Source organism: Rana temporaria, chromosome 12, assembly GCF_905171775.1.
Source record: "Rana temporaria chromosome 12, aRanTem1.1, whole genome shotgun sequence".
Lineage (NCBI taxonomy): Eukaryota > Metazoa > Chordata > Amphibia > Anura > Ranidae > Rana > Rana temporaria.
Window position 1 is genome coordinate 42,828,800 of NC_053500.1, and position 16,458 is coordinate 42,845,257.

The following is a 16,458-nucleotide window of genomic DNA, read 5'->3' on the forward strand; positions in this document are numbered from 1 at the left end:
TCTAGGTCTGCACGAGATAAGATGGTTCACACCTGGTGAGGCGGGTCTTACGGGGGTATGGTTTCCCTTGCCTATTAACATTAGCGGTTTCTTAATTTTCTTGTCTAGATAGTCGTAGCAGCAGCGGGAGGTCTATGGGGTATTTGAAGGCGGTGCTGGAAAAAATAATGGAGGTTTAGGCCCGTCTGGAGGTATGGGTTTCCCTTCCCTTGCTAACAATACAATGGTAACTTGAAGAAGTAACTGGTAATTGTCCCTGAGCTGGCATAATATGCATTGTGGGGCCTTTATGGGGTGTACTTATACAACTAGTTGGTTGAGAAAATTTCCCTTCAAAGACCTCTAGACCGGGCAGGTTTAAGCTGAGTTTTTATGTGGTTTAATGGTTATGTAAAAATGTATTATATGCATTAGTTGTATGTTGAGAGTTTTTTGTATTTCATTTTGTTGTGATAAAAATGCTGCTATGGCCATTAGACCCCAAAAAGAATGTGTCGTCTGGTCAATCATTGGGTTTAAGGAATATGGGTGGTTGCTAGCTTTATAGGAAACAAGAGCCTCAGTAATATGCACATCCCTTAGTCATGCTTTGCATTCCTTGAGAAAAGGAAAAATATTCTCTCAATGGCACCCATGTTGAGCAAGCAACCTCCTTTGTCCATAGTGCAACCACTTGGCACAAGACCCATAAGCTTGTGAAGAGCACTGTAGTAGCAGTGCCTACTACAGTGATTTCCAGCTTTGGGATCCCACAGGAATGACATATGGTCTAAGCTGGACTAATGTACAGTAACTATGTACAAATGGCCATTCTTTAAAGGGGAGTTCCACCCACAATTTCACTTTTTAAATATAAATACCTCTGTAATACACAAGCTTAATGTAGTCTAGTAAAGTTAGTCTGTAAACTAAGGTCCGTTTTGTTAGGTTGTTAGAGCATTTAGTTTATAATCTAGAAATAGACCGTGGCCATCTTAAGTGTGGGCATCATGAAGTCAGACTGTATGACTTCCTGGATTTCAGCCTTGCAGATCTCGCACATGCTCAGTGCTGCACAAGAGATGTAATAGGTTTCAGTCAGGTTTCCATAGCAACGGGAGTGTCAGAGGAAGTTGCCCCCCCTTCTCTATGCAAATAGGCTATTTGCAAGGACTACTGGGATACATGATGCCTACGCGCCGACGTTTTGTGAATCGCGACGTCAAAAAAGATTTAAGCCGTGAAAAATAAAAGATTTGAAAAAAATTCAAAAGCGACGCGGGAAAGACAGGCATACTTTAACATGGTGGAGTACTTTTACACCATGTTAAAGGTGCCCTATCTTTGCGACGGCGACGACGTAACGACGGGAAAAAGCTTCATGGATCGCCGTAACTCCTAATTTGCATACCCAACGCTGGTTTACGACGCAAACTCCCCCCAGCGGCGGCCGCGGTACTGCATCCTAAGATCCGACAGTGTAAAACTATTACACCTGTCGGATCTTAGGGATATCTATGCGTAACTGGTTCTATGAATCAGTCGCATAGATAGAAACGGGGATACGACGGCGTATCAGCAGATACGCCGTCATATCCCTTTTGTGAATCTGGCCCTATGATATTAGGGCATGCAGCACAGACAAACATAAAAAAAATGGGTGGCACTCCTCTTTAATTCAAATGCAGGAAACAAATAGGTAGATTCACAAAGAGTTAGGCCGGCTTATCAGTAGATAAGCGGACCTAACTCAGAATCTACGCCGACTTATGTTTAAGCGTATGTTTAAACAGAGATACGCTTAAACATATCTAAGATACGACGGCTTGCGCCGTCCTATCTTAGATTGCAATATTTTGGATGGCCGCTAGGTGTCGCTTCCATTGCGGTCGGCGTAGAATATGTAAATGAGGAGATACGCCGATTCACAAACGTACGCCCGGCCGACGCAGTACTTTTACGCCGTTTACGTAAGAGATAGGCCGCCTAAAGTTAGAGCTTAGCCCTAGTGGAATAGTAATGTCAAGTATGGCCGCCGTTCCCGCCACGAGATTCAAATTTTTTTACGTTGTTTGCGTTAGTCATCCGCGAATCGGGATTTACATCGTTTACGTCCACGTCAAAATCAATAGGCCCGTGCAGCGTACTTAGCCGCAATGCACACTGGGAAATGTAGGCACCCGGCGCAAGCGCATTAAGAAAAACGTAAAAAACGTGAGGTCAAGCCTGATTACCATTAAACACGCCCCCCTCCAACACATTTGAATTCGGCGCGCTTACGACCGCCTGCTTTAGGCTACGCCGCCGTATATTAGCAGGCAAGTACATTGAGAATCATGTACTTGCCTGGACGTGCTCATCAGATAAATGGAGACATTTTCCAATTAAATATACTGCCATGTGTGTGGATAAACATAATTTTACCCTTATGGCCCTTATGTAGCTACTCTTACCATCTGAGTGGGTAAATTATTGGCAGTCTGACGGCCAAAAGTCAATTTCTTCATTCTCTGCATGGTGTTCCGGTTGGCTTTGGCTTGTTCCTTCTGTAGACAAGTTTTGTCATTCGTAGGGCATGGATTCAAGCTGATATTGGGATGGTCCTCTTCTGCTGAAAAAGAGAAGAGATGATGATCTGATCATTGCAAAATTTCTGAGGTTTTAAACAGTGAAGAAATAATCGCAAATGCAAACAATTCTGTGGTTGGTAAAGTAAGGGCATCAGATTTTCTATAGCCGTTGCCAATGTTCAGGGGAAAAGACTGTAACAATAGATTTAGGCTAACAGGTTTTGACCCCAGCAAAGCTCTGGAGCACTTCCAAAGAGTAAAATCAACTTTATGGTTCAGCACAAGCACAAGCATTCCACCCACGATTCTCCCTCTGACATGGGACTCCAGGAATCTTGAAAATTTGCCCTTGCAGTGGTGCTGTGCCCAAATTGCAAGGGTTACCTGCTCATTTAGGTCTAGGGGGCATGGAAAAGTAGATTTACTTACCCAATTCTCTGTGCTGCTAGACTGGTCCTGCAGGGTCTTCTCCCCCATGCTCCAGTTGTCTAAGGCCTCGTACACACGGACAGACTGTCCGCTGAAAGCGGTCTTCCGGACCGTTTTCAGCGGACATGTCCGCCCGGAGATTTCTGTCTGATGGTTGTACACACCATCAGACAGAAATCCGCGCGTACACGATACGCGGTGCGAGGGATGGCGGCCGATCGGACATGTCCGGTGAGTCTGTACAGACGACCGAACATGTCCGACGGACAGGCTTTCAGCGGACATGTTTCTTAGCATGCTAAGAAACATTTGTCTGCTGGAAAATGGTCGGCTGGACAAATGTCCGCTGGAAACCTGTCCGGTCGGCCGTACACACGACCGAACATGTCTGCTGAAACTGGTCCGTGGTCCTTAAACTGTATATAACCTTAAGAGCTAACCATTAAAGTTGTCTTGCAATTGAAACCAGAACAGAGCTGTGTGTCTCGTGTCTGGGGGGAATTCTTATAGGTCGTGTTCATTTGCCTGATTGTGGAGTGTCGATAAGCTGTCATGGGTTGATGGAAGGTCGTAAACGGTGGTGACCGTTACACTTCTTATGCAATTTAGTAAATAAATTGGCTCCTTAGATAAGCCCACTAAAATCCCATGCAGTAAACTTTAGCCTTTCGCCTTGACTGCTACCTGGTGAAAAGCCAATTGTGCCACTAGAAGGTATACGTATTTCTCAATTCTTAGAAACACGGCCCCCTATAATTCATATTCTGTTTAAAATTTCCAAAATGCATGGTCTGACCATTTGCTCATTCACACCAAATCTTTCAAGTCTACAACACATGGCACTTCAATGAATCTCTTCCAGTAAACCCCAATATCACCACTCAAACAATAATCCAAATCAGAATCACAATTTTTAGAATCACAAAATAAAGATATCTGGCAAATATAAATTCCAATGTGGACTTGGTTCTCTCATAAGAGAACTATTTAAGCTATTTATTAAACTGGCTGCTAAATTAAAAAGAAACATCTGAAGTTCGAAAGAACCTGGAACTTTGCCTTCCTGAATATTTTCACATTCCTCAATATTTTATTTTGTTGTTTACTGTTCAAAATCTTCTCAATTTATTGAACAGGGGAGACATTTTTTTTTTTTAGCTATGGGTGAGTATACTTTGCTCTGGGTGGGTGTACTCTGCCTTGGGGGGGGGGGGGGGTCTATCAGGAGACACAATCAGCCTGGCCATCAGCTCTTTGGTTACAACCAAGCAGTGTCACTCTGGTCAAGGCACCAACATGTTGTGCCTCCTCCAGCTCAGTTGACGACCTTTAATGGCTCATTCCAACCAACTCAGCATATAGAAAAACCAGCGCCTGCGGAAGGGAATTCCACACCCTTGCTGCTCTTACAGTAAAGAACCCTCTATGCAGTTTAAGGTTAAACCTCTTTTCTTCTAAAACTCCCTTCCGCAAAAAAGTTGAATCCCTATTGTGGGGTCAGCGTTATAGTATTTGTAAATTGAAATGATATCCCCTCCCAAGCGTCTCTTTTCCAGAGAGTGTGGGGCATATCCACATACATCGGCGCAGGGCACAGCGTATGTAAGATACGCTACGCCGCTGTAACTTACTTTGCTTTTCTTTGAATCCTCAACGAATTTGCGCCGTAAGTTACGGCGGCGTAGCGTATCTCTCGCGGCGTAAGGGCGCTGGATTCAAATTCGGCGGGTAGGGGGCGTGTTTCATTTAAATGAAACGCGTCCCCGCGCCGAACAAACTGCGCATGCGCCGTCCGTAAAAACTCCCAGAGTGCATTGCTCCAAATGACGTCACAAGGACGTCATTGTTTTCGAAGTGAAAGTAAATGGCGTCCAGCCCCATTCACGGACGACTTACGCAAACGACGTAAAATTTTCAAAATTATACGCGGGAATGAAGGCCATACTTAACATTGAGTACGCCACCATATAGCAGCTTTAACTATACGCTAGAAAAGCCGAACGGAAACGACGTAAAAAAATGCGACGGCTGGTCGTACGTTCGTGGATCGTCTGAAATAGCTAATTTGCATACTCGACGCGGATTACGACGGGAACGCCGCCTAGCGGACAAAGAAAAATTGCATCTTAGATCCGACGGCGTACGAAGACGTACGCCTGTTGGATCTAGCCGAGATGCCGTCGTATCTTGTTTTGAGGATTCAAAGATACGATTTTGAAATTACGCCGGCGTATCAGTAGATACGCCGGCGTAATTTCTTTGTGGATCTACCCCTATAAGTTTAGTGCTTGCAACATTTCTTCATAACCAATATCCTCCAGACCCTTTATTAGCTTTGTTGCCCTTCTTTGTACTCGCTCCATTTCCCGTACAGCCTTCCTGAGCACTGGTGCCCAGAACTGGACAGCATACTCCAGGTGCGGCCGGACCAGAGTCTCGTAGAGTGGGAGAATTATCATTTTATCCCTGGAGTTAATCCCCTTTTTAATGCATGCCATGATGCCAATATTCTGTTTTCTTTGTGAGCCCATCATCTACTAGGACCCCCAGGTCCTTTTCCATCCTAGATTTCCCCAGAGGTTCACCCCCTAGTGAGTAGTTGTCATATATTAAAGCAAAAAATATGAATGCAAACTACATCTGGTGACATAGTTCTCTTTTCTGCAGGATAGTTACACCATATTGAACACTTTATTGTGCTCTTCATATCCCACAGAAAGTCCTACCTGTCAGGTGACAGCACACAAGTTACTGCGATAAGGTTCTGCCTGTAAGCATGGGCGTAGGAACCGGGGGGGATGGGGGGGACGCATCCCCCCCCAGGAAATAATGCGGGGGGGACAGGTATAGTAAAATCCCCCCCAGGTTAGGAGGACTTGGAGCCTTCCTGATCAGAGGCGTACTAACTAAGAGGCGGACCGCACCAGGTGCCACACATTAGGGGGGGTGTCAGGCGGCTCCCTCATCCTCCCCTGTATGAAACAGTGAGAGTGGGCTTGGTAGTGCAGCGGCGATGTGATATGCTGAGAGCGCAGGGAGAGCTCAGGCAGACTGACACACTACTGTGCACCTCACTCTCTGATAAATTCTAACAACTCAGTGATTACAGCTCCCCCCCCCTCTACAGGAATGGAAGAGTCTGCATCAGCTCTGCCTCCTCCCTCCCCTCTGTGTCCTCCATGCTCCGTGCAGCCCGTGCTGAGCGGTGTCTGAAAGGAACGTGTGGGCGGGAACATATAAACAAGTAGCCGACAGCTAAAGAGCCACCGACTGAACTAGTGTGAGACATGATCATCCTGGGAACATAAAGTGAGTTATCAGCACTGTCACTGTGTCCAGACTCTTCTCTCCCCCAAATCCTTCACTCCCCCTCTTTCCTCTGTTGTCCTCTAGCAGAGCCTGTCCTTAACTCTATGCTGATAGGCGGCCACATCATGTTCCTTTTAGCCAGGCTTTTCACTAGCATGATCATAGACATTGCATGTGATTCGCAGCGCATTTCTGTGCATATCACATGCGATGTCTGTGCGATGCGAATTCAGCCATACAAACTGTATGGCTGAAATTGCATTTGCACCAAAACCTTTTTTTGGTCTGCGCTGGAATCGGATTGGATGGGTGTTTATACCTATGCAATCCGATTCATGCACCATTTCACAGTTCTCACTGTGATCTGCCAACCGATCTGGGGGTGTCATTAATTTATATTGACACCCGTAGCAGTTTGCAAAGGACAGCGTGGACGGCCAACAAGCAACATGCAATGCAGGAATCGCACTGATTCCTGCATCGCATATATATGAACCAGCACTCAAGTGGGATCACACTGATGCACTGCGGTTCAGTTGCAGTGTCGGTGTATACGCAGTTTTCCTGCATTTACTTAAATTTTCACTACAGTCCCACAGACTTCTATTGGGTTACACATTTTTGCAACATTTTCTGAAAGCGCACTAAATGTTCTCTTTACTGCGTCTTTGGTGTGCTTTCAGGAAACACTGTAACATTACACAAGCTAATAGAAGTCTGTGGCACTGCAGCTAAAAATGGGGATAAAATGCAGAAAAACTGCGTATACCCCAACACTGCAACAAACCCCAGGACACACGTGTGAACCCAAAGATTTCAGGGTGCTGTGTAATGTAAAGGGGTCCAGAGTGCTGTGTAATGTAAAGGGGTCCAGAGTGCTGTGTAATGTAAAGGACTCCAGAGTTGCAGGGTGCTGTGTAATGTAAAGGAGTCCAGAGGTGCAGGGTGCTGTGTAATGTAAAGGAGTCCAGAGGTGCAGGGTGCTGTGTAATGTAAAGGGGTCCAAAGGTGCTGGGTGCTGTGTAATGTAAAGGGGTCCAGAGGGTTTAGTAATGTAAAGGGGTCCAAAGGTGCAGGGGCTGTGTAATGTAAAGGGGTCCAGTTGTGGAGAGGGGTTACACAGTAGTGACAGAGAGACTGAAGGGGTGCAGAGGTATGCAGGGGGCACAGTGGGGTGTTTTTACATTTTAAAGTTGGGGGGGTGCCAGATATAGGAGTCGCCCCGGGTGCCAAATGCTCTAGGTACGCCCCTGCTGCTGATTACGCTGAAAAATGTTGGCGCATTCAGCTTCCGAACACCTACTTCAAAATAACACACACGTTATAAACAACTCCCAGTTTACTGAATAAGAATATACCTGGCGAGTAAAAATGCTGTCCCCCCCAGATTTGTAAGGGTTCCTACACCCATGCCTGTAAGGGTCCTTTCACACGTGGCGGATCAGTAATGATCTGCCTCTGTGTGTCCGTAAGCTCAGCGGGGATCGCTCCGTATATCCCCGCTGAGCCATCGGATGACAGGGCGGTCCCCGTACACTGTGCAGGGACCGCCCTGTCTTTTCTCCGCTCTTCCCTATGGGGGATCGGATGAACACGGACCGTGTGTCCATGTTCATCCGATCCGACCTGCAGACGTAAGAAAAAAATACGGTTTTCTTCCGTCTGCAAAATCGGATCTTTGCGGAGGCAGGTAATTACGGGTGTCAGCGGATAAACGCTTCCCTAACACTGCCCTGCCTCTCAGCCAGTCAGGTGCACCGGGTCTGGTTACCGGTCACCTGATTGGCTGAAGCGACATCGAGGGCGGGAGAAGACATCGAGGGAGCGTGGAGAGGATGGCTGACCCGAGGAAGGTAAGTGCCGGGCTTGGGGGAAACTGGCTGTATTTGGGGGCACAAACAGGCCGAAATTGGGGGCACAAACTGGCGGCAATTGGGGGAACAAACTGGCGGCAATTGGGGGCACAAAATGGCAGCATTTGGGGGGACAAACTGGCAGCATTTGATGGGCACATTGGCTGCAATTGATGTTTTTTTTTCAGTTTGTTTGCGCCCCCCCAAAAGTTTTGAGCACCAGCCGCCACTGGCTCCCACTGCTGTCTCTGTGTCTTGCGAAGAAGAGGGAAGAGCAATGGATTGAGAAAGCACTCAGGTAAGTGTTTAGGGAGGTGGGAGAGGACATACAATAACTGGGACTTATTTTACCTTAATACAGGAAATGTAGACACACATATCGTGCATTTATTTTCTCTAGTAACTAACTTTCTTTTATTTAAAAATAGTTAATAAAAATGCTCAAGCCTATTACACACTTCTCTATTTATTTTTCGTTCAACCCAGCGGGCTGAACGAAAAAAACCTGACAGCTCAGGTTGGAGCTGTTTTACCAACCATCCGATGTTAGTACAGCGACCTCTCCTGCTATTGTTTTGTGTTCTGGCGGGGGGACGCCCCCCCCGCCAGAACACTCCGGTCAGCGCTCTCAGACATTGGCTGAGATCACTGATCGGGAGCCAATCGGCAGACCTTTATCGGTCACGACCCTTTGACAGAGTGGCTGTTGGGCCATCTGCAGTACACATGGGCCGATTGTCTGTACGCGGCATAACACTTCTATTTCAGCAGTGAATATTAATAAAGTGCCCCAATGTGCTTAGAAAAATATGCAATTGTATCAGATATTCCACATAAACCTGTGCTTACAATAATAAAATATAATACTAAAGCAATATTATAATGCCAAAAAACAAAATAAAATATAAGTGAAAAAACAGAAAATTTTAAACAAAAACAGAAACAGCAGTGAATATTACCAGCTTGCCAAACGCCGCACACCGATGTACGTCGGGAAAATGGCACGGCTGCGCATATTGGCATACAGGTACGTCCCCTTTAATATGCGCAGCCGTGGGTGGCGCGCTCGCGATCTGGCTGGGTCCTTCGTGATCGCGGGACCCGAACGCCGCCGGTGTCCCGCGATCGGGTCACAGAGCTGAAGAACGGGGGGGGGGGGGGAGTGTAAAAAAAACCTCTCCCCGTGCTTCCTAGTCAGACTGTCACTGATTGTCTGTTCCCTGTCATAGGGGACGACGATCAGTGACGTCACACACAAGGCCACGCCCCCACACAGTAAGTATCACTCCCTTAGGGCACACTTAACCCCTTCAGCGCCCCCTACAGGTTAACCCCTTGACTGCCAGTGTCATTTTCACAGTAATCAGTGCATTTGTATAGCACTAATCGCTGTAAAAATGGCAATGGTCCGAAAATAGTGTCAAAAGTGTCCGATGTGTGCGCCATAATGTCGCAGTCACGATTTTATTTTTTTGGGGAATATTTATTATAGCAAAAAGTAAAAAATATTGCATTTTTTTCAAAATTGTAACTCTATTTTTGTTTATAGCGAAAAAAAATAAAACCGCAGAGGTGATCAAATACCACCAAAAGAAAGCTCTATTTGTGGGGAAGTAAGGACGCCAATTTTGTTTGGGACCCACGTCGCACAACTGCGCTATTGTCGGTTAAAGCGACACAGTGCAAAATAGCAAAAAGGGGCTTGGTCCTTTAGCAACAAAATGGTCCAGGGCTTAAGTGGTTAATAAAGTGCCCCAATGTGCTTAGAAAAATATACAATTATATCAGATATTCCAAACAACCCTGTGCTTACAATAATAAAAATATAACCAAAGCAATATTATAATGCCAAAAACAAAAATAAAAAATAAGTGAAAAAAACGAAAATAAAAAATAAAATAAAAAAATAAATAAAAATATAGATATAGATACAGTTTAGCTGCATCTTTCTTTATTTGCATTATATGGATGAAACCAAGTTTCTTCTGCGCATCGAGGACGGATAGTCTCCTTCTTGTCTGTAGGATGGTTGAGATCGGAGTCAGTAAAGGGATAGGCAGTCTGATCTACTCACACAGACACAGAGGAGCCAGGAAAAGTGTTAATGCTTTGGGGAGTTGCTGCCTTTGGCAAATTTACTAGTAAAATCTCATCAAAGCTACAATGCAAACTCCAGTGTTGGGTCCAAGGTGTTAATGGGGTGACCCTTGTCTCCTTTGCCCCCCCTCCCCATCTCGCCGTCTGCTTTCTGCTGCTCTACAGCTCCAGTTTTCTTATGAGCTCATGGAAAGTCTGACAGGACCTCCAGAAGGTGCTGGCTAGCCCATGTGTATTTCTCTCGAGCAGAGCTGGCGTGACATCCATCCAAGATGGTAATCTCAGAAAGCAGCCTGGAGCTGAGCCAGGCTGGCAAGTGATTTTCCCACTTTATGGGCAACAAGGGAGGATGTAAGGAATTTTAACGTCTTGGCTGCTGGAAGACTGTACAGGACGCAGAACAGTTATGAACCCAGGCAGATTTTTCATTTACTGAATAAAAGAAAAGCCAGGACGGCAACAGACATTCCCATTTAAGTTTATTCCTGAAGTTCGTCTCACTTAAAGCCTGACCTCAGCCAAAACGTTTTATTAGTGCTGAATGGTGCGTGGTAGGGTTCGAATTTTTGTCAGGTTTTTATTGCAGTCTCTGACTCCAGTGAGGAGATTTCTCCTCATATTTTATCCCTGTGACACCACAAATGAGGGGAGTGGGTCATTAGGACAGAAAGGCACTGACAGCAATTAGAAAACTCGCAAAGGTTCCAAACTTCCTCACTGGAATGAAATGTGTTTTTTGTTGCCGTTTTGGCCTCTTTGGAAAGATTTTCCATCACCTTTTTGTCTCTCTGAATGCCTCTTATCAGTACTGGACAAAGGAGAAAAGCTTCCCTGGTATAGACAATATAAATGTCACAGAGATTCTAACCCTTTTCAATTGTATTCAAGACAAAAACAAACATTTTGTCTGGATTTGGGCTTTAAACTATGCTCGTGGTTCACGCCAACTTTATTCAGCCTGGCAAAGGTCAGTAACCCTAAAAGCAACCAATCAGATCTGGCCTTTCAGATTTTAAGTGCTTGCTCAATAGAACCATGCAACTTCAGACCTGAAGTAATATAAAAGATTGGGATTTTTGAGGTGCGAAATTGACACAAAAGATATATCAAAATAGTATTTGTTTATAAAAGTTAAAAACATGACAGAATAAAAATCCATCCAAAAATTGTACAAAACAGTTTCATAATGTGCAACTGAGAAAATTCTCAACATGTTTCACCACGATTAGTAGTTTCCTCAGGAGAATTACATTTTGTCAGGCACCATCTACTGAAGTAGATAGTGCCTAATGAAATTCTCCTGAGGAAGCTACTAATCGTGGTGAAACATGTTGAGAATTTTCTTAGTTGCACATTCTGAAACTGTATTGTACAATTTTTGGATGGATTTTTATTCTGTCATGTTTTAACTTTTATAAATAAATAATTACACATTACAGAAAAAAATCCTTTAAACATATACAAAGTGCTAGCCACACAACGTGATACTACAAGATCTCTTTAAGCTTCCTGTGCTGCTTTGGACATAGTGATGATGGGATCCCCCTGCCTGTTTGATTCCGATTCCTCTATCCCCAAGGGGGATTTGTGGCAAGGTGGAGGCCTCCAATACTTGGTTGATGGTATAGCTCAATTGGGAAAGTATCCTTTGTGAAGGAATGTGATGAGCATAATAACCAGAAAATTCCTATTCTCTATGCATCTTTTCTATACTATAAAGTCTATATTGTTTTTTTTTTTTTATGTACACAACTGCTTTAATAGTCCTTACTCAAGATGGCCTCTAGGAACACCCCCCCCCCCCCACCGAATCAAGAATGGCTGAAGTTAAAGATGGCGTCTGCCCCCTACTACCCACACAATTGGAAGAATGCGGAAAAGACCAAGAGGGACCAGATGATAACTAAGCTTTGACCATCAAGTTTTTGTACTATCCTTGTATTTCAGCCAATCAGATGGGCTTTTTAGACTTACATTAACATAATAGTGATATATTGTGCTGTGTGTAAAAAGAGCTTGGCACTGCCTGTAATAAAATATAGATAAGGAAGTAGTTGAACTGTACAGATGTGTCAGTAAGTTACTCCCAGCGTGCACGCATATCTACATTTTACAAATTTGGATCAGCAGTAGAGATTCAGAGTGCGCTCGCTTGAGGCTCTGGTCTATTACATCTTCACAGTTCCTGATGAAATAGGTCCAATGGCCTGTGAAACACATTGAATTTATTGGATCTCTCGGTTTGACCTGCATGAAAGGTATTACTGATACTATATTCACAAATATTTGGTCTATGATGTTGAAGGGTGTGGGCAACAAGGGTGCTAGGTAAAGGACTGTGTATATGTATGATTTGCTTGTCTTTTCTTTTTATGCAATCTTAGACAAATGTCAATCCAATATAGACATAGCCCGGTCTATAAAAGCCCAAAAACAGCTGCAAAATACAAAAGGTACAAAACAACTTGGAAAAATAGAAAACCCATTTGCAGACAGGAACTGCCCAAAAGGCGCACACACTGGCCATGCCAGATACAGTAGTAAACTAGCCAGGCAAGCCAAAGAGCATGCCTGAGCATTCAGATAAAGGAAGGATGCTGAATTAGCCACAAATAGCCCATGGGGCCTGTGTGTCTAGCAATAAACACAAAAATGAGCATGTGCAGAGTGACTCCAAGGCTTTGTACTATCAGCAGGTAGATTGGGCACAGTAAAAGAAGGGAAGGATCCGAAAACACAGCTTTTTTTATACTATGCAGAGAATTAATCCATTCTACAGCGAGTATAACAAGCATGCTTTACTGCATATACAGACTGATTTAACTGTTGTGGGTTTAGTTCCACTTTTATGTGATATAACCTTTTTTACAAATTTGAATACATGTACATAACATTAATAGTAAGGAGAAAAATGTGTATTGGTTATATATTTGACTTGACACCTAAAATGTCCCAATACTAGTTAGCACTTAGTATATACATTTAGAAAGAAAAAAAAGGGATAGAAAACAAAAATTCTAAATAATAAAATAGTAGGGCTGGGGAAATTAAAGATTAATTCCTCGATTAATCTTAAATTTTTTTGATCAATCAAAATTCTTTTGATCGATCAAAATTCTTGACGTCACCGGACAGCCTGGACAGTGAGACTTATCCTGCTGGATGCGAGCAAACTGCACCCATTGGATTGAGGTACCTTTGCATCTGTGGAGCAGGAGGATGCATCAGGCTCCATCAGGGGAAGGGGCAAAAATAACCATCGTTTTCCTGTCCTAAGCAGTTTTGTGCAGACAATTCTTTGTGTATCACAACACCGTGCTAAAGACTGTTCAGTTCTTCAGGGTATATTGTCAATAACATGCGATCATGTCTGCTTCCAGAAAATGTAAACACTCTGGCATGTCTGTGTGACTGGCTAAAGTGATGTCTACTTGCCTACTATAAAATGACTGACAGTCAATATACTAGATAAGTTTTATAATTAAAGTTAAACTAACTTTCTAAGTTTTTCTTAAAGTTTAATACGAAAAAATTACTTAAGTCAGTGCTACAGTTTGAATTTAAAACGTATTTGTGTGAACTGTGAAGTTAAGTCATGGATTGTGGAAACTAACTAGTGTCGGGTGATAGTATATAGTGTATACCACATTTACCACTGACTAATGCAGAGTTGCAATGCAAGGAGATCGGCTAAAAGTAGTTGGATCTGTATTTGCGTTCTAATTAATCGAAATTAGTAGATTAATCGATTAAAAAATAAATCGATTAATCGAACACGAAAATTTTAATCAGTAACAGCCCTATAAAATAGTATTTACGGATAGGCAAATCCACTTTGCACTATAAGTGCAAACAAATGCAAAGTGCACTTGAAATTGCACCGAAATTGCACTTGAAAGTATAGTTGCTGTAAATCAGAGGGGTAAATCTGGAATGAGGGGAAGCTCTGCTGATTTTATCATCCTATCATGTGCAAGCTAAAATGTCCCCCTCGGATCTACAGCGACTGCACTTCCAAGTGCAATTTCAAGTGCACTTTGCACTTGTAGTGCAAAGTGGATTTGCCTTTTGTAAATACCCCCCTAGTTCTATATTTCTCCATTTAGGCAAGAGAAGAAGAAGAGACATCCTGCAGGGCCTCACAGAGGCATTAGCTACACATGCTGCTTATGCTGTATTCAGTCATCACATCAATTTACGCTTTAACTGCTTAGAGGCATTTCCCAAAACCCACAATAAGATTATAAGGCCAAAGTTAGGAGTCATGAGCTTCCATTGCTTTTATCATAGCTCCCAACTGTCCCTGATTTTGAGGGACTGACCCTGATTTGGAACAATGTCCCCCTGTCCCTCTTTCCTCCTCATTTGTCCCTCATTTTAGTCTGATCCATATAGATGTATATAAAATGCAATTGTATCTATCAAAAAGTGTTTTTCAGCACTAAACCTTTCATCTGATTTCTAAATTGCTGCATTTGTAAATTCCAAAAGCCAAAATAAAAGGAATAGTAGTGGTAAAAAAAGCACTTAACCAATCCTTTTTTTGTACAATTCCCCTTTAAGGGGGGCGTGGCCAGGGGTGTGCCCTATGCCTGCATACTTTTGCCAATAGGTGTCCCCCATTCCCATCTCAAAAAGTTGGGAGGTATGCTTTTATCGATTAGGGTTATTGTATTGATTACCACATACATGTTATTGTTTTTTTTTAAATGTTCCATTTGCTTTGCTTGCAACCTCTCCTTAAAAATTGTCTGCCTGTAGTTTTAGCTTTGTCAGCCAATGTAGCTAATTTTGGGGAATATAGGCTAAAGTAGATGTAAACCCTAACTGGATTTAGTTTGCTATATAGCAGATAATGCTATTTATTAACTTTTGTCACTTTTTTTTGCATCTCCAGCCTTTTATCGCCACTCAGTGTCATCTCCAGCTTTCATATTTAGGGGGGCACATGGGGGGACAGGGACAAAAGTAGGGGGGCCAACTATAAAATGCAATTTATATATATATATATATATATATATATATATATATATATATATATATATATATATATATATAATCTCCTGGGGCCCTTTACTACGATCCCACTATGGGCCCTTTCACATGTTCTGCAGTGAGCTCCCTTCCTACTATACTGGGGCCCCCCAGGATGGCAGAAAACGAGATATATGTCACCAGCACACCAAGTCCACGCTGGACGCCATTCACGTTCACTTTGAAGCAAATGACGTCCTTGCGACGTCATTTGCCGCAATGCACGTCGGGAAAGTTTCCCGACGGAGCATGCGCTCTACGCTCGGCGCGGGAGCGCGACTAAAATTTAAATGATTCCCGCCCCCCGCGGGATCATTTACATTAGGCGCCCTTACGCCGGGCAAGTTAACACAGCGCCCCCGCAATTTACGGAGCTTCTGCTCCGTGAATCGCGGGCAGCGCAGAAAATTTGCGCGGGCGCAGGGCAAAAACGCTGCCCTGTGCCTGCGTAAGAAAGGCGCAGATTCTTACTGAATCTGGGCCACTGTTCGGTCAAGAAAGTGCTAAACAGAAATCTATAATACAGAGCTTGAAGCGTTACATGGAAATCGCAACTCTAGAACAGTTTACCTAGGGACTCCAAGCTAATCGAGTCTTTGTGGCTTGGCCATTATTGGCAGCCATTATTGTTTCAAAGCTGTAGTGCAAGTCTAGGTCAATAGTATGGGCAATGGACGGGACCTTCTCTGATCTCCAAAGTCTCGTTAAGTTGAGTCTAGCAGCCATTTTTTGAATATTTGTACCACATTGGCTTTTCTCCTATCAACTAGTACCAATCTTATCAGTATGCTGTCCACAGAGATTAGGAACAATAGCCTGGCTATAACACCACTGAGTTCTTGGAGGACTTTTAGGTGTAAGCCATCTGGTCCTGGTGATTTATTTGTATTAAGTTTGTTAAGACTTTCCTGCACTTTGGCCTCAGTTAGCTACCAGGATATGTCCTGTGATGTCGGTACACCCCTCCTTTTCCTGCATAAAAAGAGAAGAAGACATTCAGTACAGTTGTCTTCTCGGTGTCATCCATAACCATCCTTATCTTTAATGTGGGAAATGTACTCTGATTTTGCCTTTTTATTGTTAATATACCTGTAGCACTACCCCCGAAGGAGCTGCTGGTTTGATTTGGGTGGCACGTTACCTCTGTATCTCCGCCGTCTAGGGTACTGGATGAGAGCTGCAGTAAA

The 16,458-nt window shown here is 43.7% G+C and overlaps 1 protein-coding gene across 2 annotated transcripts in view; it reads right to left on the reverse strand.

Moving 5' to 3' along the window:
* The window catches only part of IGFBP4 (insulin like growth factor binding protein 4), a 94,476-nt gene that overhangs the window by 5,639 nt on the left and 72,379 nt on the right, over nucleotides 1–16,458 (reverse strand). The window contains exon 2 of one of the 2 annotated variants that reach the window (XM_040331689.1): nucleotides 2,433–2,587. In XM_040331689.1, coding sequence (XP_040187623.1) covers nucleotides 2,433–2,587 — 155 coding nt within the window. Of the gene's footprint in view, nucleotides 1–2,432; nucleotides 2,591–16,458 lie in introns of both variants that reach the window. The other variant, XM_040331688.1, reaches the window with a different exon arrangement.